The 21,358-nt window shown below is 37.2% G+C and overlaps 1 protein-coding gene across 1 annotated transcript in view; it reads left to right on the top strand.

Annotated features, from left to right (window-relative positions):
- Positions 1–9,570, top strand: part of LOC127417853 (protocadherin beta-15-like) — a 42,146-nt gene extending 32,576 nt beyond the window's left edge. Inside the window, exons 2-3 of the mRNA XM_051658089.1 lie at positions 7,496–7,507; positions 9,421–9,570. Of these exons, the coding sequence (XP_051514049.1) occupies positions 7,496–7,507; positions 9,421–9,570 (162 nt within the window). The remainder of the gene's footprint in view (positions 1–7,495; positions 7,508–9,420) is intronic.
- Positions 9,571–21,358: the final 11,788 nt, after the last annotated feature.

Below are 21,358 nucleotides of genomic sequence, written 5' to 3'. Positions count from 1 at the left end.
CATCAGATGCATCTCATGCGTATGTGTGTGTAGCAGAACAGGACTAGTGTTTCAGGTCTGGCTGTCTATATAACGGCAAAGGGGAGAAACTTACTATGTTGTTATACCTCATACACCTCATGTTGTTCCAAACACATGAATTTCATTCTACCGTGGAATACAAAAGGAGATGTTTGACAGAATGTTAGTCTCAGTCACCATTCGCTTTCATTGCATGGAAAAAGATGCAATGAAAGTGAATGGTGACTGAGACTAATATTCTTTTTTATTTTGTGTTCCACGGAAGAAAGAAAGGGGATAGGCTCCAGCACTACCCGCAACTCTGCATAGGAGAAGTGGCTATAGAAGATGGATGGAAGAAAGATAGTCATATGGGTTTGGAAAAACATAAGGCTGATCAAATGACAATGCATTTTCATTCTGGGGTGAACTATGTTTTGTATACACTGTATTTCACCAACCTAAATGATGAGTAGTGCATAGCTTGGCATGATATAATTTCAAATTGGTTTATTCAACACTGTTGTACATGAAGAATTCTGAAAATCTGCATAGTAGTTTTCCAACCAGAACACGTCAGTGTTTCAGCTTTTATTCTGTAACAGTGCGGCTCTACCAGTGAGGTTTGTCCTTTTGGGGCCTTCACAGCACAGATGCAGAAGCTTTTAATGTCGCTATGAATTCAAGAGCGTGTTTGAGTCCGAACAGCATTCACAAATTCCCCCCACATGAAAACACACACACAAGGTTGCCTCGAAAATGTAGGGCAGCATGATGTGAATAATTTAGTCTGTTCACTGACTGCAGCTTAAATATGGCCATATCTCTCTCCCCCCCCCCCCCCCTTCACTCTCGCTCTCTTCTTATTTAAAAGAAAAGACGTTTTGTGTGGATAACTTTACAAGCTGCAGGCATCTCTTTATTTATTTAGTAAAATTTCTTTATTTAGTATTATCGTTGTTGTTTTATGTATTTTTTTCATAAAAACGTTTTACTGTTCAGAAATAAGGGGCTTTAAATGCATATTCATTAGTCTGATTCTAATGCAATTTTGTAGCTTTTTTTATTTTAATTACAGTCTGATCTCAGGAAGATTAAGTGATTGTGGTGACATTTATGCAAAAATGATATTATACGGTTCATTACACGTATTGCAGCAGTTCCGAGGTGAAATGTCCACTGTGTGGCGCTAAAAGCGAGTTAAATGTTCTCCCAAACAGATGAGGTTTTTAAGTTTAATGCTCTATCAAGTTTGAAATCAACAAAACTGACCTCCCTAACCTTAAACCTAAACCTAACCGATAGTGTCAGAAAAGCAAATGTGAGATGAAGAACGCAACTGCTGATACAACCACGTCATTTTGTGGGGCTAAAATGATACTTTCTGCTCACATGATTTTTTTTTTGTATCGCAAGTGCATCGCTCTATCAGTTGATCAGAAACTGTCATAACATAGCATTGAGTGAGGAGCAGGGTGAAAGTAAGTGTTTATGAACTGATAATCTGCCGTTTTACTTGTGATTTGTGTGAAAGTGCGATAAAGTCGATGTTGTAGTGCCTCGAGTGTTCATTTCACCAGGAAACTGCCGCAATACGTACAACGAGCCACATAAAAATAATTGTGTTAATATGTTGGTAGGCCTATATGATTCTATGAAAGCAGTTTGTTTTATTAAGTTTTATTTAGTGATTGTGTTTCTGCCATGGCTCTATTATAGATTATGGTTAAGAATATAAATGACTTTAGTATTGAGTCAGTCTGCTTTTTATATGCTAATTATATGCAGGTGTAAATACTTTAAAATTATGTAAATACAAAAATAATTTTTTTCTGGCAAGAAATCTGTGGGAAGTATTTAAACAGAGCTAAGATTACCACAGTCTTGACAGCTGGAGCCATCGTCAAATTAGCCATAATATTTAATACATCAAAATACTAGGCTTGGATAATGTGTACAATTTAGTAAATGACTGGCGTTTGTATTCTATGGATTTCTGTCCTTGTGGGCCTCGTTAGATGTTATATTCCATCATTACGCCACATTGATTTGCTTGCATGTTTCTAGTTTGAGAATGATGTCATTTGACGTGCAGGTGCAGAGAATTAACATGGTTTTTGCATGTGTCTGCTGCTCTCTAGACGTGTGTGTGTGTCTGTGTTTGTGTGTGTGTGTGTGTGTGTGTGTGTGTGTGTGTGTGTGTGTGTTCATTCCCGAGTGATTCTAGCCTCATCCTTCTGCAGTTGCTTCCTCACAATAAGAGCTCTGTGTGTGTGTGTGTGTGTGTGTGTGTGTGTGTGTGTGTGTGTGTGTGTGTGTGTGTCAGCTGTATATTCAGATTAGCTCAGGTTCTGAATCATTTTGTCGCATCTTAATTTGTCCTTTATCTCTCTTCTCATCGTCTTGCTCTAGCCGTTTCAATGCTCTGTAGTTCCTGTTTGTGTCTTCCCTGAGTCACTTCCAATCTCACGCTCTCACTTAATCAATATTTTGTTCTCATTGTATTATTCATTTTATAATATTCTGAACTGTCTCTAGTACTCTCCTGCGGTGAGTCTTTGTAAAATGTATAGTTGATGCTATAAAATCTGATTAGATAAGCCACATTTGACACGTGAGGAATGTTCTTAAGCAAGACAAGAAGCAGAGTGCCTAAATCCCCTTTAACCGTGTTAAAATCACAGTAATGCACAGCCTTGAGTTGTTGATTGTTTTCTAAACTGTTGAAACAAAAATAAAATAAGAGACACCGGTGTTCATTAAACAGTTAAATTAATTAATAATTTGAATAATTCTTCCATGGAGTAGTACAATTAATTAGCCTAAAGGCTTATACTTACTGGGCGAAAAGGCTTCGCTTAGTTCGCCAAGAAATTATAAAAAAATGCAGGGAAGTTTTTGTTCTGCCAAGGTGTTCGTTTGGTGAGATTTCTCTTGTTCGTGTACATCTCAGAAATTCTTGACCCAAGAGAACTTGGCTGGAGAGCACTGATGATTGGTAAAAACTAGAGGTAGACCGATATATCGGTTTTACCGATTAATCGGTGCCGATAGATACTTTTATCAGCAAAAATCTATGCCGATAGATTGAAGATAGTTTTGTCATTTCAAAATAAGAGTCCCCGGTGTGTTTTGGGCTTGTTTATACTTAAAAGTCCCGTGTTATGCACTATATATATATATATATATATATATATATATATATATATATATATATATATATATATAAAACATTTTTTTTTTTTTTCTGGTTATTTTGGTGATTTTGGTTGAACAATAAACTGCATCTGGGATTTTGTTTTATTAGGACTCTTTGTCTGTGTCCGTCATAGTAAGGAAATAATAAGACATTTTTTTTGACATTCTATAAATCAATTTTAAAAACTATCAGATGATTAATCGGTTATCAGCCTTTCCCTCCACCTTAGTTATCGGTATCGGCAAAATCCACTGTTGGTCAACCTCTAATAAAAACTATTCGTGGGTGTGGTTTGGACGTGATGCTTTTTATTTACCTAGTTGTTACCTAGGTTACTGTCGTTAAAATTGATAATTTTGAAGCCCGTCTCTCAGAGATTGTGTGGAAGTATACTTTTTTTTTACATGATTTGCAATGCAAACTCTACAAAGACAGCACAGCCACGATGCATGAGTAGAGAGAGATTGGAGTTTTTAAAAGTAGAAGGGTCCGTGGCAAGTTCAATAAAGCAAAGCAGCGACACAGCGTTAAAAGCGACGGAAAGAAAAACCTGCATTATTGGCTTTACTTGTGGCTGGAACAGTACGTTAAACACTGTGACATCACCCTAAACTAACTAAGTTTAAAACGATGTCGTGTGTAGTATAAACACGGCTTCATTTGCTTAGGGTGCTTCAGTTCAGTTCAGTGTCAGTTTTATCAGTGAGTTTGATGATCTGTGACCTTTAGTGAACATAAACAGTGCTATTGCTCTGGTGTGCACTTGTAGAGGAGGTTGTGCTTGTGGCTTCTGTAGTACATGATGAAATTATTATTATTTTTCTGTATGATCAGCCTTGAGAGCAAAGCTTCGAAAAGAGGCATTATATGCTCTGGGAAATAAGAGAACAAATTGCTTTGCTTTAAATCTCACTGATCAGGTGATGACTCTTAAAATGTTTCACTCTGGCTGTATTGTCATATAAAAAAAAACACATGGATTACACATGTAGATGCATGTTAAAACTAAAGTTAAAAATGTTTCTACTCTGCAAGGCCTAATGCACAAATCCAATATTTTGCCACATATTTTAGACATATCTGACTGTGTATACTGTTGCTAAATGCATTCATTCAATTTACCTGAGCACCAAGTGATAATTTCTGATCAATTACGAAACAATGCTGAATTAAGAGGAAAATCGTGTGTTTAGATGTTGGTCTAAATTCGATAAAAATATGTGTTTACATGCATGTAGCATGGAACTGATTGCATTTGAGGCTTGAATTTTGCACATGTGGAACTATGTCACATGAAATGTTGGGAGTGCATGTGAAATGTTCCAATATCACCGTTAAATCCATGTGGTTTTACCTTTGAAAGTTAAACAAGATTACACTGTAATAAACTCTATTACAATATTATTTTAGTCACTGGCGAGGATTTAGAAATGCATTTAATTCATCCTGTCACATTAAATAATGCAAACTTACATGATGTACAGTTTTAGAACTTGAGCTGTCATTAGGGAAAGCGAAAGTCAGCCGTGACCATCCACCCTTCAGAATCACTCTGTGTTTGTCAGTGCCGTGACTCTTGATATCTTCATAATTGTTTGAAGAGAGCCTCTCATTTTGGCTGTGTCTGATTCATGCATTGTGTAGCTCAGGTGTTTTCTGGTTAATCTGGTCCATAACGCTTGCCGTAGTCCCTGTGGTGTTGATGTGTGCTGTGGTGTTGGATTAGGACTGTCATCATAACTGGGGAGACGATAATCCAACTACAAGCTTTCTAATGGGATTATTGAGGAAAGTCATCAGCTTTACAGCAGTCTAGAGGGGAAGATAACTTTACCGCGCATGCAACGGACCTGTCATAACCATTCACACACTCACACACACACATTTTTGTGGAGCCACTAAAAACTTTAACAGTTAATACTTGTTTATTCTCTCCTTTCATCCATTCACTCTGTTCCTCACACACATCCTTTTTTTGTTTAATTCTCTCTCTCCTCCTTTTAATCCATGTTTAATTTTCTCTCATCGTCCTTTCACTCATCGCCTCGGTAACCCTATTCTTTCATGCTGCTGTTCTTTATATTTTTCTCCTCTACTCCAGTCTTTACTGTGCTGCATTATCAATACATTCCTTGCTTTTTCTTCTACCCTTTTAATCTTTCAATCAATTGCATCTCCCAGTCATTGATAGTGATGGTGTATTTTCTTTTTTTTTTTTTTCTTTTTTTTTTGCCCTCTTAAAATGGTCATTTAAAAAGAATCTTCAGTTTGTCTATGTCATTATGTTTATCATTAATTAAGATTATGCTACGTCAAAAATCATCTGGAATATTTATGTATGATTTTCTCAATGGGTTTGGTTATGTGAGTAACATTCAAAGTTGTTGACCACTAAGGCCCACTGTTGCACTTAAGCAACATTTAGAAAGAAAGCAATGTCATATTTATGCAAGTTACATTTTGGGGAGATGTTGGCATTTTTTCCTATGGCAGCGCCTGTTTACATTCAGTGCAAATAGCAACAAAATGCATCTTCTTTGCACTAAGTGCAAATAGTGTTAGATGCTAAATAGTGCTGGATACAATTTGAACCCTAAATTAAATACAGCATAGGGGCATCACTGCAGCGTGTTTATTGTTTACCAATCTCTAGCCCTAAACCCAATCTTCCCTTACAAAAAATAACCATGGTTTTACTACAGTAACCATAGGATCACCATGTTTTTTTTTTGTTTTGTTTTTTTTTGCAGAAAAATAATATTTACCACAACATTAGGCATGGTTTCTATAAAACACCAGATTACTGTAGTATCACCATGGGTAATTGCATTAATATTGGCTTCTGCCAAAAAAACATGGTTACTGCAATATTACTATAATAAAACCATGGTTAATATGACCTGGATCAAACCTTTCTCTCAACTCCTCGACCGCCACCGTGACCAAATCAACCTTTATATTGATTTTTATTTATCACTATAAGTACTAGTATTAAAAGAAATATTATGAGTGGAGACAGGAAACAGGATAGGGAAAAGTCCTTAGGGAAGGTTCATTTATGTGTTTCCACCAGACCATTGGCGTGCACAAATAGCCACACTGTGTGGCAGGTGCTATTTACACTTAGTGCAAAAAATCACTCTGTTTTTCTATCTTTAAACATTTTGGAGTGAGCTGCAGTTGTGTGTAGTTCTGCCCCATACTTTGTGAAAAGAAAAAAAAAAAGCTATTATTTTATTGCTTTAAATAATCGTTTAGGTTTTGCCACTCCAGGTCTTTGTGGGTATCATCTAAACATTTATATGAGCTGATGAAGCTGTTTTGATTATTCAACTCTGAAGCTGACATTTACATTAACATGAAGTTAATATATTGTGAAACTGCGTGTTTTGGTGCAGTAATTTAAACTCGGTAGTAGTTGGTTAGATGTCCACAAGAAGTAAACTATGAAAATTGTGCCTTTGATCAAGGCATCAAGCTCAGGTTACTCCAGCGGTACTGTATTGTCCCTGTAATGAGTTAGTTTTTTTTAACCAATTTCCATCTTTTAAACTTTGATTTCTAATCTTATATGTTACTCGCTCCATCCCCATTTCCATAATTTATTCCATCTTTGAATTCATGTGGGCTCTGGTTTGAGCCATGTCTTTGTAATTTGCTTCAAAGCTGCTATCCTTATTACTCTAAAAATATATTGTTCCATTCCATTGTATTTCTTTCTTGCTTTAATTGAGAACTCCCTCATTAGGCAGTTGCGTGTCACAAGCTGCGGGATGGTTTGTCCTGTTTGTTTTGTTCAGAGATAGGGGTGGTGTAAGTGATGTTCTCATTCTAATTCTTGTGGTTTGAGTCTCAGTTCTGCTTGCTGAAGACATTTCTGCCAGGAGCACTTAACCAACCTTATTTTATTGGGGGAAAAATATTTCTCCACTATTCTCCACTTACACTTCTGTACTAGTCTAGTACTTCTTATATTGTTTTCTCTGTTTTATATATTGTTCTGCTTGTATTATCCTCTACATTATCCCCTGTGCCTTGGATAAAAGTGTCTGCTAAATGAAAAAAAAAAAAAAAGTAAACAATGCTGTCCTTCAGCGAGACATTACATGTCCATCTGTGTATCTGAGCTCAGTTGGGCCTCAGATCTGACCTCACATCTGTTTGTGCGTGTTGTAAATTCAAGATGCAGAATTTGTGGAATGTAAATATTGCTTTAACCGATGAGAAGCACTAACCACCTCTCTCCCTTTTTCTCTCTTCTCTCCTCCCACTTGACCTGCATTTTCTGTGTCCCAGAGCACACTCAAGGTAAGACCATGCAAAAAAAAAAAAAAAAAAAAAAAGTAGCTATCAAGATAGCAAAAGTGTTTAAAAAAAGTTTTCACCCAAAACACCTTAGAAGATCAGAATGTGTAACTCTTAGTAATGCATGAGGCCAAGTGAAATGATTACGTTTTGATGATGAGAGTGAAAGATTATGTTCAGGAAGTGTGTGTCTGTGTGTGTGTCTGCATTTGAGAGAGAGAGAGAGATGAATATAGCAGAGAACTTTTGGAACATTGGGTTCTATTCTGTCCACTTGAAATGTCCCATAAGCATTCTTGCTGATGTCATTCTGCAGTAACCCCACCCATACACACATGCAGCACTGCCCAATCTATCCGCACATGCACATACTCACACACGGATGCACATATAACACACACATTACCCCTACAAACTTCCCAGCAAAATTCACAACAATAACTACACACACCAATCCATCTGTAGTCTCACACACTTGCCTGTCTAAATAAGGAAATACCATATTCACTTTTTCTTATTTAAAGCAAATTATAATTACCAGTACTATAGACTAACCCTAACTCATACCCTAACTCTACCCCTGAATGAAAACTTTTTTTGCTTTTATATAAACTGTATATATGTGTGTGTGTGTGTGTGTGTGTGTGTGTGTTATTAACATGTTTTTCTTTATTAATCACTTTTCCAAATGTGGACTTCGCCAAATGTCCCTAAAGAGAGGTTTTGCCATATTTAGCTCGCTTCTGGGGGCAGATTTGACCCATAAGGATAGCTAAGTACATAAACACGCACACACATGCACACAAGCACGCATACAGGCACACAGAAGATATACAAAGTAAATTACATTCACTGTGTGAATAATTAGGTCGCGTGCTGCAGGGAGCTGGTGGATTATTTATTCTGTGAGTTTTGCAGAAGAGGGGTCAAATAGATTTGTCACAACAGCAGGTCAATAGATTACTGCTAGTGTGTGTGTGTGTGTGTGTGTGTGTGTGTGTGTGTGTGCATGTGGGTTTAATTTGCTTTACTCTGGGGACAAAATCATCCCTAAATGAGCTCAATCTGGCAAAACCTAAAATTTGCAGTTGCAGTTATACTGTTTATACAGCTAGTGTTCGGGATATATAGCAAGAGTTAGGGTTAGCCTGTAGTGAATATAATTACCTTTATTCAAAAACATTAGAAATCTAAATGTGTGTGTGCATGTGAGTACAAATGGAGTGTGGAATGTGAAATCATTCTTAAATCCTGAACTGATTATATTAGATATTGTATCAGTGCACAAGGTAACACAATACTGTCAACTACACACTACATTACTGTACAATAGACATTAAAGCCTAAGTTTGTGTTGTGTGTGTGTGTGTGTGTGTGTGTGTGTGTGTGTGTGTGTGTGTTATCAGATCTGTCTGCTATTGCTGAATGGGTTGTCTCCTCTCTTAACATCGTTTTCATTTCCCCTCACATGAATTGTGAGAGAGAAGGTGTGTGTGTGTGTGAGATCCTTGGTTTCTTTGTTTCACAACTTACTCGAGAAAAAAAAAACATCTCCGCCTGGTGGTTGATCAGTGTATTATTTTATTTTATTTATTTTTTTGTCTTTTTGGTGTGTTTTATGTATAAATGTGTGTGTGCAAGGGCTGTTGTACACAAAACATAGCCACCAGTTTTACACTTTGTCAGTCAGTGTTTGTCAAACGATTCATCATTCTATTTCAGTGTGTGTTAGTGTGTAACAATTGATTTGTTTTAGTAAGCGATGACCCATTTAAAGCTGTGTGTGTGTGTGTGTGTGTGTGTGTGTGTGTGTGTGTGTGTGTAAGTGATTTAGGGGTCATCTGTCCTTGTGAAACACCCTCTGGTTGTTGCTGGTTTCTCTGAGGGTGTGGCTCATATATCTGTGAACAGAACAGGCTGAAATGTCAATCAATACTCTTACCTCATTAGATGATTGTTCTCCTGAGAGTCTGATAGACATAAATCTGCTTCAGTCATCACTCACACCTGCACGGCAACACGCGGGCCAATCAGATAGCCAGAAGCGTCTTAGAGAGGTGTGCTAAACCAATCAGATAATGAATTACATGTTGTAGTGTGTGTCAGGAGCCAATCAAAGCTCTTGATTAGTGTGAGTGGCCAGTGAATCGCTCTGCAGAGGCTTTTTCATCACAAGCTGCTTTAGTCTTATTACTTAAAAACCCTATTTATGAGATTGAAATGGATTTTAATACTCTCATTCACGTAATACCTTTTCATTCTGTGCAAACAAACACACACACACACACACACACACACACACACAAATATATGTTGGTGCAGCTATCATTATGAGGACTCTCCATAGACATAATGATTTTTATACTGTACGAACTATAGATTCTATCCCCTAAACCTAACCCTACCCCTAAACCTAACCCTCACACACACACACACACACACACACACACACACACACAGACATATACACACACACACACAAATATATGTTGGTGCAGCTAACATTATGAGGACTCTCCATAGACAGAATGATTTTTATACTGTATGAACTATAGATTCTATCCCCTAACCCTAACCCTACCCCTAAACCTAACCCTCACACACACACACACACACACACACACACAGACATATACACACACACACACACACACACACACAAATATATGTTGGTGCAGCTATCATTATGAGGACTCTCCATAGACATAATGATTTTTATACTGTACGAACTATAGATTCTATCCCCTAAACCTAACCCTACCCCTAAACCTAACCCTCACACACACACACACACACACACACACACACACACACACACACACAGACATATACACACACACACACAAATATATGTTGGTGCAGCTAACATTATGAGGACTCTCCATAGACAGAATGATTTTTATACTGTATGAACTATAGATTCTATCCCCTAACCCTAACCCTACCCCTAAACCTAACCCTCACACACACACACACACACACACACACACACACACACAGACATATACACACACACACACACACACACAAATATATGTTGGTGCAGCTATCATTATGAGGACTCTCCATAGACATAATGATTTTTATACTGTACGAACTATAGATTCTATCCCCTAACCCTAACCCTACCCCTAAACCTAACCCTCACACACACACACACACACACACACACACACACACACACACACACACACACACACACACACACACACACAGACACACACACACACACACACAGACATATACACACACACACACACACACACAAATATATGTTGGTGCAGCTATCATTATGAGGACTCTCCATAGACAGAATGATTTGTATACTGTATGAACTATAGATTCTATCCCCTAACCCTAACCCTAAACCTAACCCTCACAAAAACTTTCTGCATTTTTACATTTTCAATAAAACATTGTTTAGTATGGTTTTTTTTTTTAAGCGATTTGAATTATGGGGACACTAGAAATGTCCTCATAAACCACATTTATTGCATAATACCCTTGTAATTACCAGTTTGTAACCTAAAAAATGTCCTCGTAAACCACCCAAACCCGTACACACACACACACACATGGTTGGGACATGTTTTGGATGTGCCCTGAGAGTAGCTGGCTGAGGCAGAATTCCCATGAATTTTAAAATGTGGATTACCAGGCCTGGAAAAGCCATGGAATTGAGTTAAATCATAAAGAATTATGGAAATTTCTATATTGGAGAGAAATTTAAGTTGTGCTAAAACTTTACTGTATATTGGCTAGAAATGTAACAATTTAAGAATCAATCATTGAAAAGCACATATTGGTTGACGAATAGTCTGAATACTGTCTAATCTAATGTCTAGTCTAATGGTGGTTACGACCCTGGTTTGTTTAACCGTTTCCTGCCAGAATGCTTTGGGATTTTGGGAAAGTGGATTAGAGATGACTGAACTGTCGTGCAGCTGCCAGACGGCACCTCTCTGATCCAAATCCAAATGAGAGTTTGAGAGACATACAGACTTCAGTTGAGTGTCCTGGGCAGAGTGCTGGAACATCCATGTGGTTTTTCTGAGTGGTTTATGTTTTCTGTGGTGTGCCACTCTTCATTTCTATGAGGATTAGTATTTTTCATGGATGAAAGTACTTTCAGGCCCTATATATATATATATATATATATATATATATATATATATATATGTGTGTGTCTGCCCTGGATTCTATCTTTCTGATTGGAAGTCACGCCCCTGTCCCATTTCCATTAGAGCTACCTGTGAAAGGATCTGAACACAGATTTGGAAATAAATGATTAAACTCTAATTGGATTAAAATTCCTTTAGAGACTCATCTTTCTCAAGATATCATGGTTGTGAGTGCATGTGTGATCTGCTCACTTAATATTAACACATGGTGGAATTTTCTATTGATTAAAAATAGATTAAAACAACATCGAATTTAAGCTAAAACTTCTTGGTTTCTTTTCATTGCAATTAGAATATGTGATTGATTGGACAGCAAAGACTGAAATATGGATTGTCAGAATATGTGTGTGGCTTTATAGGGAGGGATGGATTTTATTAAACCGATATTAATTATGACTTCAAACACTTTTTATGCATTTTCTTGACTGATTTTGGTAGAAAATCTGTTGGATTCTGTAAAATGGTTTAGTTTAAAAAGTCTGCAGTTATATTTGATGTTTTAGTGCCAGATTTTCAAGAAAGATCAGATCCTCTTAGAGTCAGTCTCTTAATCAGGAGGAGGGCTGAACACTGAAGTAGATTTTGAACAAAGTATATGAATGTCCTGTGGAGCGATTCCTTTATGTATGGTTGTGTGTGTGTTGTGTAGAAGCAGAGCTATGCACAAGAACATGGATGTAGTTTTGGAAATGTATTAAAGGACTACAGATAATAATATAAATGTGTCCCTTTTATACGAATGGGAAATAAATTTACAGTTATTTTGTTACAGTGGATGCCTGTACAAAAAATAAATATATGTGCAGCTGTCACGTTTCATAACTAAGGTTACCCATTTATATACAGTGAGGTCTAAATTACTGTCTGTGGTAATCAACAATACTGCACCGATGTGGGTCCATAGACAAAGATTTTTTCCTAAATGTTTGAGGCATGAATTTTATCAAAGATGAATTTTATCAAAGTGATCAAATGTGGGGGTGAAATAGATCTTTACCATAGAATTGTGCTCACATAAGACGTTTAAGGTCATTTTCAACATTACGTTCAGGTCTCATAAATCTGTAAGAATTTAATGAAGGGAAGACAGGGGCTAGTTGTCACATGGGAAAGCTGTCACAAGGGCTACATCTCAGTAACTATAAGGTTTTGAGTCAAATGTCCATTTACAAACATGCTTGTTTCATAAATGTCTCAAATTAGAATACTTTTTGTGAATTATGTCCTCCAAACTAGAATTCCAATAACACTGTATTTTTTGTAAAAGCTGTTGAGTAAAATAAAAGCCACACTAGCATACATAAAGACAACAGTCAACTGTATAACACAGGTAGATTTAAAGCACATTTTATTAATTACAATATTTGTCAGCCAAAACAATGGTTTGCTTTTTCCTATAAGAGCTTACCATTTAAACGTTTGCTGTTTTATGATTTGTTTTATATTTTGCTACATAATAGTTTACATTTGCCTATTCTCTCCCCTATTAAGCCTGCCTCTCCACCAACAGCTAGTGTGTGGTGGGCGTTCTGGCGCACAATGGCTGCCGTCACATCATCAAGGTGGATGCTGCACACTGGTGTTTGAGGAGATTCCCCCTATACTATGTAAAGCGCTTTGAGTGCCTAGAAAAGTGCTATATAAATGTAAGGAATTAATTAATTAATTAAAATACTGTTATCTATTTAGTGGCAGGTTCCCATTGGGACATCTTACCCCATATAGTGTGACAGTATGCTCCACTATAGTGTGTCAGTGTTTGTTAAATTAACTGTATCTTTCTTTTTGCGCAATAACAGTGGAAATGTTCAATAGTGTATTTTAGTCAAGACTACAAGCTATTTGTTTATACACCGGTATCACCTATTTCCATACTGTGTGTTTTTATATCACGAATACAACATCAGGTGTGATACTGTAAACTGTTGATTGTTGAATGCGCTGTAGGGTGTGTTGGCAGCGTTTGTTGGCTCATAGTATTTGTGGGGGAGGTGACAGATATCAGCAGGACTGTGTCTCTCTGCTGCTGTAGAAACGCATCATCATTGCATGAGCTGACCTGCTCTTCAGAATCTCCGTGTTTGTGTGTGTGTGTGTGTGTGTGTGTGTGTGTGTGTGTGTGTGTGTGTGTTTGTGTGTGTGTGTGTGTGAGAAAGAGAGAGACTCATTACAATACTTAATTTAACTGTCATGTTAATGGTTCCCTTTTAATATTAATATTAATATTCTAGTGATGAAACATACACTTTGATATATAGTTTGTGAGATGGATGGTGCTTAGAATGGTCTCACTATGTCTTTAAGCAGAATGGGAGCTGGATAAAGGCTCCTCCTGCTGTAAAGCGGTTTCCGTGGCAACAGGCATCCTCTGCAGAGTGGGTTCTTCTGCTGCCTGAAAACATTTCTCCTCCCCCCAACTCTCTTTCTCACACACGATTCTCTCTTTCTCAAGCACATAGACTTGTGCATATAAATGTTTTTGTTTTTCTCACTATCCTGTTAATATTAAATAAATGTGCTGGTTTACACACTCATCTCCTTTACACATTCAGCAGATTAGACTTTATCATATATAATGACCCTCCCTCACGCATATGTCTTTATGCAGCCCCACCCTTGATGATATCACACATGCTATCCAACCGCCCCCTCTGGTGTTCACAATACTTTCATGCATCCTCTGGCATATTCTTAGAGACATGTTTGTGTCCTACACACACAAATACACACAAAAATGTCAAATCCTGCCTCTAGTTAGTAAATATGCCAGAGTAGAAAGATATAATAATAGCACACAGGCACATTCAAGTGTTACAATTTCAAATGCTTTTGTATTAGACACCGAACTGATCACAGTCTCGTTCTTAAATGAAACACCCTGTTATTAACTTGATTATTAAACCTTTTAACCCAGTATAACTATACGCCTCAGCACTACTTGAACAGTGTATTTGTCACTTTTAAAGAAGGACAGTAAGCACTGAATACCTTTTGATTTCCACAAAAAAAAATAGACAGTATGAGAATGCATGACAGTATGTTGCTCATATGGAATTTTACCGTATGAATCGTAATCATATGTGAACATGAAATTCAACAGTTCTCAAGTGAATTGAGGGTTCTGTGTATATACCTAGTGTGAAATAATTCATTCATATGTGTATTACTATTGACTGCATGTTTTCTTTAAGAGGAATATGGGTGTTTCTTCAACTTCGGGCACGTTTCTGTGAATTTTTTGAAAGTTAAGTCTACTAATAATGTCCAACAGTGTATTTAGATGCATCACAAGAGATTTACGTAATTTTTGTCATTTTTTTAATGGATCCTAAATAAACACAATTAAATCATATTTTCACACTTTTTGTGTAATTCTGCAAAATGACAGCTTGATTGGAAATTATGCCCAATTAAAATCTTCTGCTCATAAGTGATAAAATAAAAAATCTCATAATGAATCTCAAGCATGCTCTTCTCTTTTTTTGTTCACATTTTGTCCACTTGGTGAACAATTACACTAACTTTTGAAAAAAATAAAAATAATAAATAAATAAATAATTATAATAATTATATATATATATATATTAGGTGCAAAATTATTTAGTGTAGTGTAAATGACACCACAACTGTGGGAACTGTAATAATTTAAAAAAATAAATAAATAAATTAGAAATATTTTTTTACAAAATAAATATTTAATTGGTTTAGGTTTATTTTTTTTATTTATTTATTTTTTTTAATGGTTATGTGTTGAAATTATAGTTTAAAATATGTAATAATTTGCATTTTAAAATGGATTTTCATAGTTTAATATTAAAATTCTGGATCTGGGACAAGAAACACTAAAACATGTTCAGAAAAGGCATGTGTAAAGTACCAAATATATCTGATAAAGGTCTGGTAAATAGTTTCCAAGTAATTTTTAATGTGACATTCATAAACTTATATATAGTATATATAAATACAGTGTGTGTGTGTGTGTGTGTGTGTGTGTGTGTGTGTATATATATATATACATACACTATATTGCCAAAAGTATTCGCTCATCTGCCTTTAGACGCATATGAACTTAAGTGACATCCCATTCTTAATCCATAGGGTTTAATATGACGTTGGCCCACCCTTTGCACTATAACAGCTTCAACTCTTCTGGGAAGATTTAGGAGTGCGTTTATGGGAATTTTTGACCATTCTTCCAGAAGCGCATTTGTGAGGTCAGACACTGATGTTGGACGAGAAGGCCTGGCTCGCAGTCTTCACTCTAATTCATCCCAAAGGTGCTCTATCGGATTGAGGTCAGGACTCTGTGCAGGCCAGTCAAGTTCTTCCACACCAAACTCGCTCATCCATGTCTTTATGGACCTTGCTTTGTGCACTGGTGCACAGTCATATTGGAACAGGAAGGGGCCATCCCCAAACTGTTCCCACAAAGTTGGGAGCATGGAATTGTCCAAAATCTCTTGGTATGCTGAAGCATTCAGAGTTCCTTTCACTGGAACTAAGGGGCCAAGCCCAGCTCCTGAAAAACAACCCCACACCATAATCCCCCCTCCACCAAACTTCACAGTTGGCACAATGCAGTCAGACAAGTACCGTTCTCCTGGCAACCGCCAAACCCAGACTCGTCCATCAGATTGCCAGATGGAGAAGCGTGATTCGTCACTCCAGAGAATGCGTCTCCACTGCTCTAGAGTCCAGTAGCTGCGTGCTTTACACCACTGCATCCAACGCTTTGTATTGCACTTGGTGATGTATGGCTTGGATGCAGCTGCTCGGCCATGGAAACCCATTTCATGAAGCTCTCTACGCACTGTTCTTGAGCTAATCTGAAGGCCACATGAACTTTGGAGGTCTGTAGCGACTGACTCTGCAGAAAGGTGGCGACCTCTGCGCACTATGCACCTCAGCATCCGCTGACCCCGCTCTGTCATTTTACGTGGCCTTACGAGTTGCTGTCATTCCCAATCGCTTCCACTTTGTTATAATAGCACTGACAGTTGACTGTGGAATATTTAGTAGTGAGGAAATTTCACGACTGGACTTGTTGCACAGGTGGCATCCTATCACAGTACCACGCTGGAATTCACTGAGCTCCTGAGAGCGGCCCATTCTTTCACAAATGTTTGTAGAAGCAGTCTGCATGCCTAGGTGCTTCATTTTATACACCTGTGGCCATGGAAGTGATTGGAACACCTGAATTCAATTATTTGGATGGGTGAGCGAATACTTTTGGCAATATAGTGTATATATATATATAAATCCTGAAGTTGAAAAAATAAAAAATAAAAAAACACCCATATATAAACGTTACTTTATATTTTCTGTGTTTCTGTGTCATCTAAAACATTTGCTATCGCACTGCGGCCTAGTCTGAGGTGCCATCATGTTTCTGATTTATATCTGAAGATTATGATTATTAATATTTGAAATCATTTTAAGGGAATGGAAATAGGACAGAGGAGGCTGCGAGCAGAAGCTAATCCCTGGATTACACAGACCCTGAATAATGTAAGATGCATTTATCTATCTATCTCTCTCTCTCTCTCTCTCACACACACACACACACACACACACACACACACACACACGCACACGTATGTTGGTTTAGCTATCATTATGAGAACTCTCCATAGACATAATGATTTTTTTACTGTATGAACTATAGATTATATCCCCTAAACCTAACCCTACTCCTAAACCTAACCCTCACAAAAAACTTTCTGCATTTTTACATTTTCAATAAAACATCGTTTAGTATGTTTTTTTTTAAATGATTTGAATTATGGGGACACTAGAATTGTCCTCATAAACCACATTTATAGCATAGTACCCTTGTAATTACCAGTTTATAACCTAAAAAAAAGTCCTCGTAAACCACTTAAACCTGCCCACAAACACACACACACACACACACACACACAGTGTTGGTGTATCTTCAGGAAACATGCAGTGAAATATTTAAATTGGATGCCTGCATCAATGTCAAGTTAAACATAGATAAATGGACGTGTCCCACTTTTATATTCTCTCTCTCTCTCACACACACTCTGAGTTTATTGGCTCATTAATGTAGAGTGAGAAAGACAGAAATGAGATGAGTTTATTTGCGTGTAGAGACACGATTCCACTAATATAAGGTTGGACAGTGTCTGTGAGCATTTGCATGAGAAGAGGTAGAGAGAAAGAGCGATAGCACAAGAAAAAAAATCATGATGTTAATAGTAGGAGTGGATAGGCTGTTTGTAGCTTGAGCTCTTTTAAAGTTGTGCAGTGCAATCAAACATGCAGTAGTTTGGACACTTTAAAGTGCAGGGGCTCCCATATAGTATTTTAATGTTTAAGTCACACTTAACAATGAATGAATTCCATTGTTTTAGAGAATCATTAGTCTCTAAATGATAAAGCAATAGATGTACTGTAAAAACTGACTCTTATACATCCACTAAAAATCACCAAGACACCAGCTGATTCAAAGTCTTTGAGCAAAAATAACTTATAGAGAAGTGAAGTTAGTTATGAGAGAAGCTCTGGCATCCTACGTTCATTTGTGTATGCCACTTGGTTTGATATTTTGTTATCTAATACAGTGACACCCATACTGTATCTCAGTGTCCAAATGTGTGGTGCCACGACTGGATATCTGCTGGTTTGTATAATCTTAAAATGAAGTGATTGCTTAGTTGTCTTTAAATCTTACATTTGTTGATCTTTATATGTCTTGCAAGCTCAAACATTTGTTAATTGTCATAAATTCAGTGATTTTATAAATTAAGCTGATTTAAATATCACCAAAGTGAAGTTATCTTGCTGGCAAACATAGATGAGGTTCTGTAAAAACTGCAAAAATGATTTGAGGTTTTGGAGGCATCAGTCAGTATGAGTTTAAAATGATAAACAAATCAGTGATGTTTTGCATCGTATGCCATCTTTTCCAGTAAAACTGTGTTTATGAATGTTTTACAGCTTTATAGCTGTGTGATTTCCAGCTATTATTGCATTAAGTATTTATTTATTTTTATTTTGTAAGGAACGCTTAACATTTAATGAAACATGTAGATGTAACACAAAACAATATGCAATACAATACAATATATAACAGTATAAAGTAAAACCTCCATAAAAAATGATCATGTAGTTTACAAAAGAGCAATGTGTTTTACACTAATATTTAAAACCATCACAAATTGTTTATCTTAATGGATATTTTAAGGAGAATTTACAACTTGAACTTGTTCATTTAAGTTGATACAAGTGGATATTTTAACCTTTAAGCAAACAAAATTAAAAGCTTACAATAAACTACTGCTAGCCTGTTTTAGAGGAAAAAATCAAGTGGCCTATGTACTTGGACAATACAAATGTTCAACTTTACCAGTATTACCAGAAAAAAATCTGGGATTTGGTCATAAGAGGGTCTTCATGGGATCTTCCTCACAATATTTAGCATTTCTTAATTTGTGTTGTTGACTAAGGTAGAAGATATACTAAGCTTTCACTAAAGGCATGATTAAAGGTTATATGGCTTTAAAATCATAAAGAAGAAGAAATGTATAAAAGTGTCCCACTTTACCCATATTCACCCTTCATATTTTTTATTTTATTTTTTATTTTCTGTAAACAATACAATGCTCATTACACTATAATAACAATAAATGACAAAACACCAATTCAAAAAGTTAATATATTGTACAAATTCTTAAACATGAGTTTAAGGCTTCATATAAAGATGTTTGACAGCTGCCTCTGTGCTTGTGTGATGTAATTTCTCTGGTTCAAATATTTTATTTTTCTAATGATTTTAAAATTAGTTTTTGATATGGCTTTAACTGTGCATCGCATGTCTGAACAGAGAATGTAACAAGACACTGTCAGTGAACCTTGCACTGCAGTTCATAAGGAGGCCACTATGTGTCACTCTTGTTCCACTAGCGGTGTCAAAGAAAGGGGTGTCTCCTCCTCTTCATGACCAGCCCCCCACCCTCTTCACCCTCTCTCTCTGTGCTTCTCTCACCCTCTCATTCATCTATATTTTTCAGTATTCAACATCTTCAAGACTGGACGTCGGCTTCATTTATCAAAAACCAATGGAATATCATGTGGGCACTTTTTGTCATATACTTATAGCTTTGAGGTGTTTGGATGGATGCATTAATTGGATCCTGGTGTGAGGATTTACCGTCGCAATGGTTTTGTCCTGATGACAGAGAAGGAAGGTTGGGCTGTTTTCTTTAGTCTCTGATCACCGCCTGAAACGGATCCTTTGCTTAATTGGAATTATAAGATCTATGATCCATTTTTATGATTATTTTAGCGTTATTCTGTTGAATTAAAAAGTAACCATGTTTGTATGCAAACGGTGGCATTTGATGTGCTTTTCCTTTTCTTTGGCCTGTCATATCTTGGGGACTGTAATGGGACAAATCTCATACAGTGTGTCGGAGGAGGTGAAACAGGGCACCCCAGTAGGTAATATAGCTAAAGATGTTAACCTTTCTGTAAAAGACCTGCACTCACGGGGCTTCCGTATCATGCCCGGCTCTAAAAAGCAGTATTTTAGTGTAAATACAGAGACGGGAGCTCTGCAGGTGAGCGAACGGATTGATCGAGAAGAGCTTTGTGCAAGCGCAACTTCATGCTCCGTTGATCTGGAAGCCGTGGTGAACAATCCACTGCAGCTTTACCGGGTAAGAATAAATATACTCGATATTAATGACAACTCTCCGGTGTTTCCAATTAGCTCTGTAGTCATTAATGTTAGTGAAAGCACAGCGCCTGGTGTGCGCTTTCCTCTGGAGAGCGCGCATGACGCAGATATTGGTGTGAATTCAATCAAAACTTATAAGCTTACAACCAATGATTTTTTCACTTTAGATGTACAAACTCATAGTGATAAGACTGTCTCCGCTGAATTAGTGCTTCAGAAGAATTTAGACAGAGAGAAAACCCCACGGCTTGAATTCACAGTCACTGCTGTTGATGGCGGGACGCCCGCCTGGTCAGGAACCGTCATGATCGAGGTTAATGTGTTAGATACCAATGACAACGCACCAGTTTTTAGTAAATCATTGTATAAAGTATCAATAGCCGAGCACGCGCCAATTGGCACTACAATAATACGATTGCAGGCTGGAGATCTAGATGAAGGGATGAATGGAGAGATAGTTTACTCTTTTATTAGTCGGACGCCTCAAAATATTCTGGAAAAGTTTGATATTGACGCGCAAAGTGGAGATGTGAAAATCAAAGGTGATATTGATTACGAGGAGAGTAACGCATTTGAGATCAGAGTTCAAGCCACAGATAAAGGTCCAGTGACTATGTCGGGCCATACTAAGCTTTTGGTAGAAGTCCTAGATATTAACGACAACCCTCCAGATGTGACTGTAACGTCACTTCTTAGCCCGGTAGTGGAAAGCGCGGGGAAGGGCACGGTAATTGCACTGATGACGGTGTCAGATCCAGACTCGGGTAAAAACGGAGCAGTGCGCGTTCGTCTTGCAGGGTCCAGCCCTTTTAAATTACAGTCATCGTTTCAGAACTACTTTTCATTGGTTTTAGATGGCGGACTGGACCGGGAAAACGTAACAGAGTACAACATCACAGTCATTGCTGAAGACGAAGGGTCACCGTCCCTGTCCAGAGCTAAAGTAATACACGTGGATGTCGCTGACGT

This window comes from Myxocyprinus asiaticus, chromosome 27, assembly GCF_019703515.2.
Source record: "Myxocyprinus asiaticus isolate MX2 ecotype Aquarium Trade chromosome 27, UBuf_Myxa_2, whole genome shotgun sequence".
In the NCBI taxonomy this organism is placed as follows: Eukaryota; Metazoa; Chordata; class Actinopteri; order Cypriniformes; family Catostomidae; genus Myxocyprinus; species Myxocyprinus asiaticus.
This window is presented reverse-complemented; position numbering and strand designations above follow the sequence as displayed.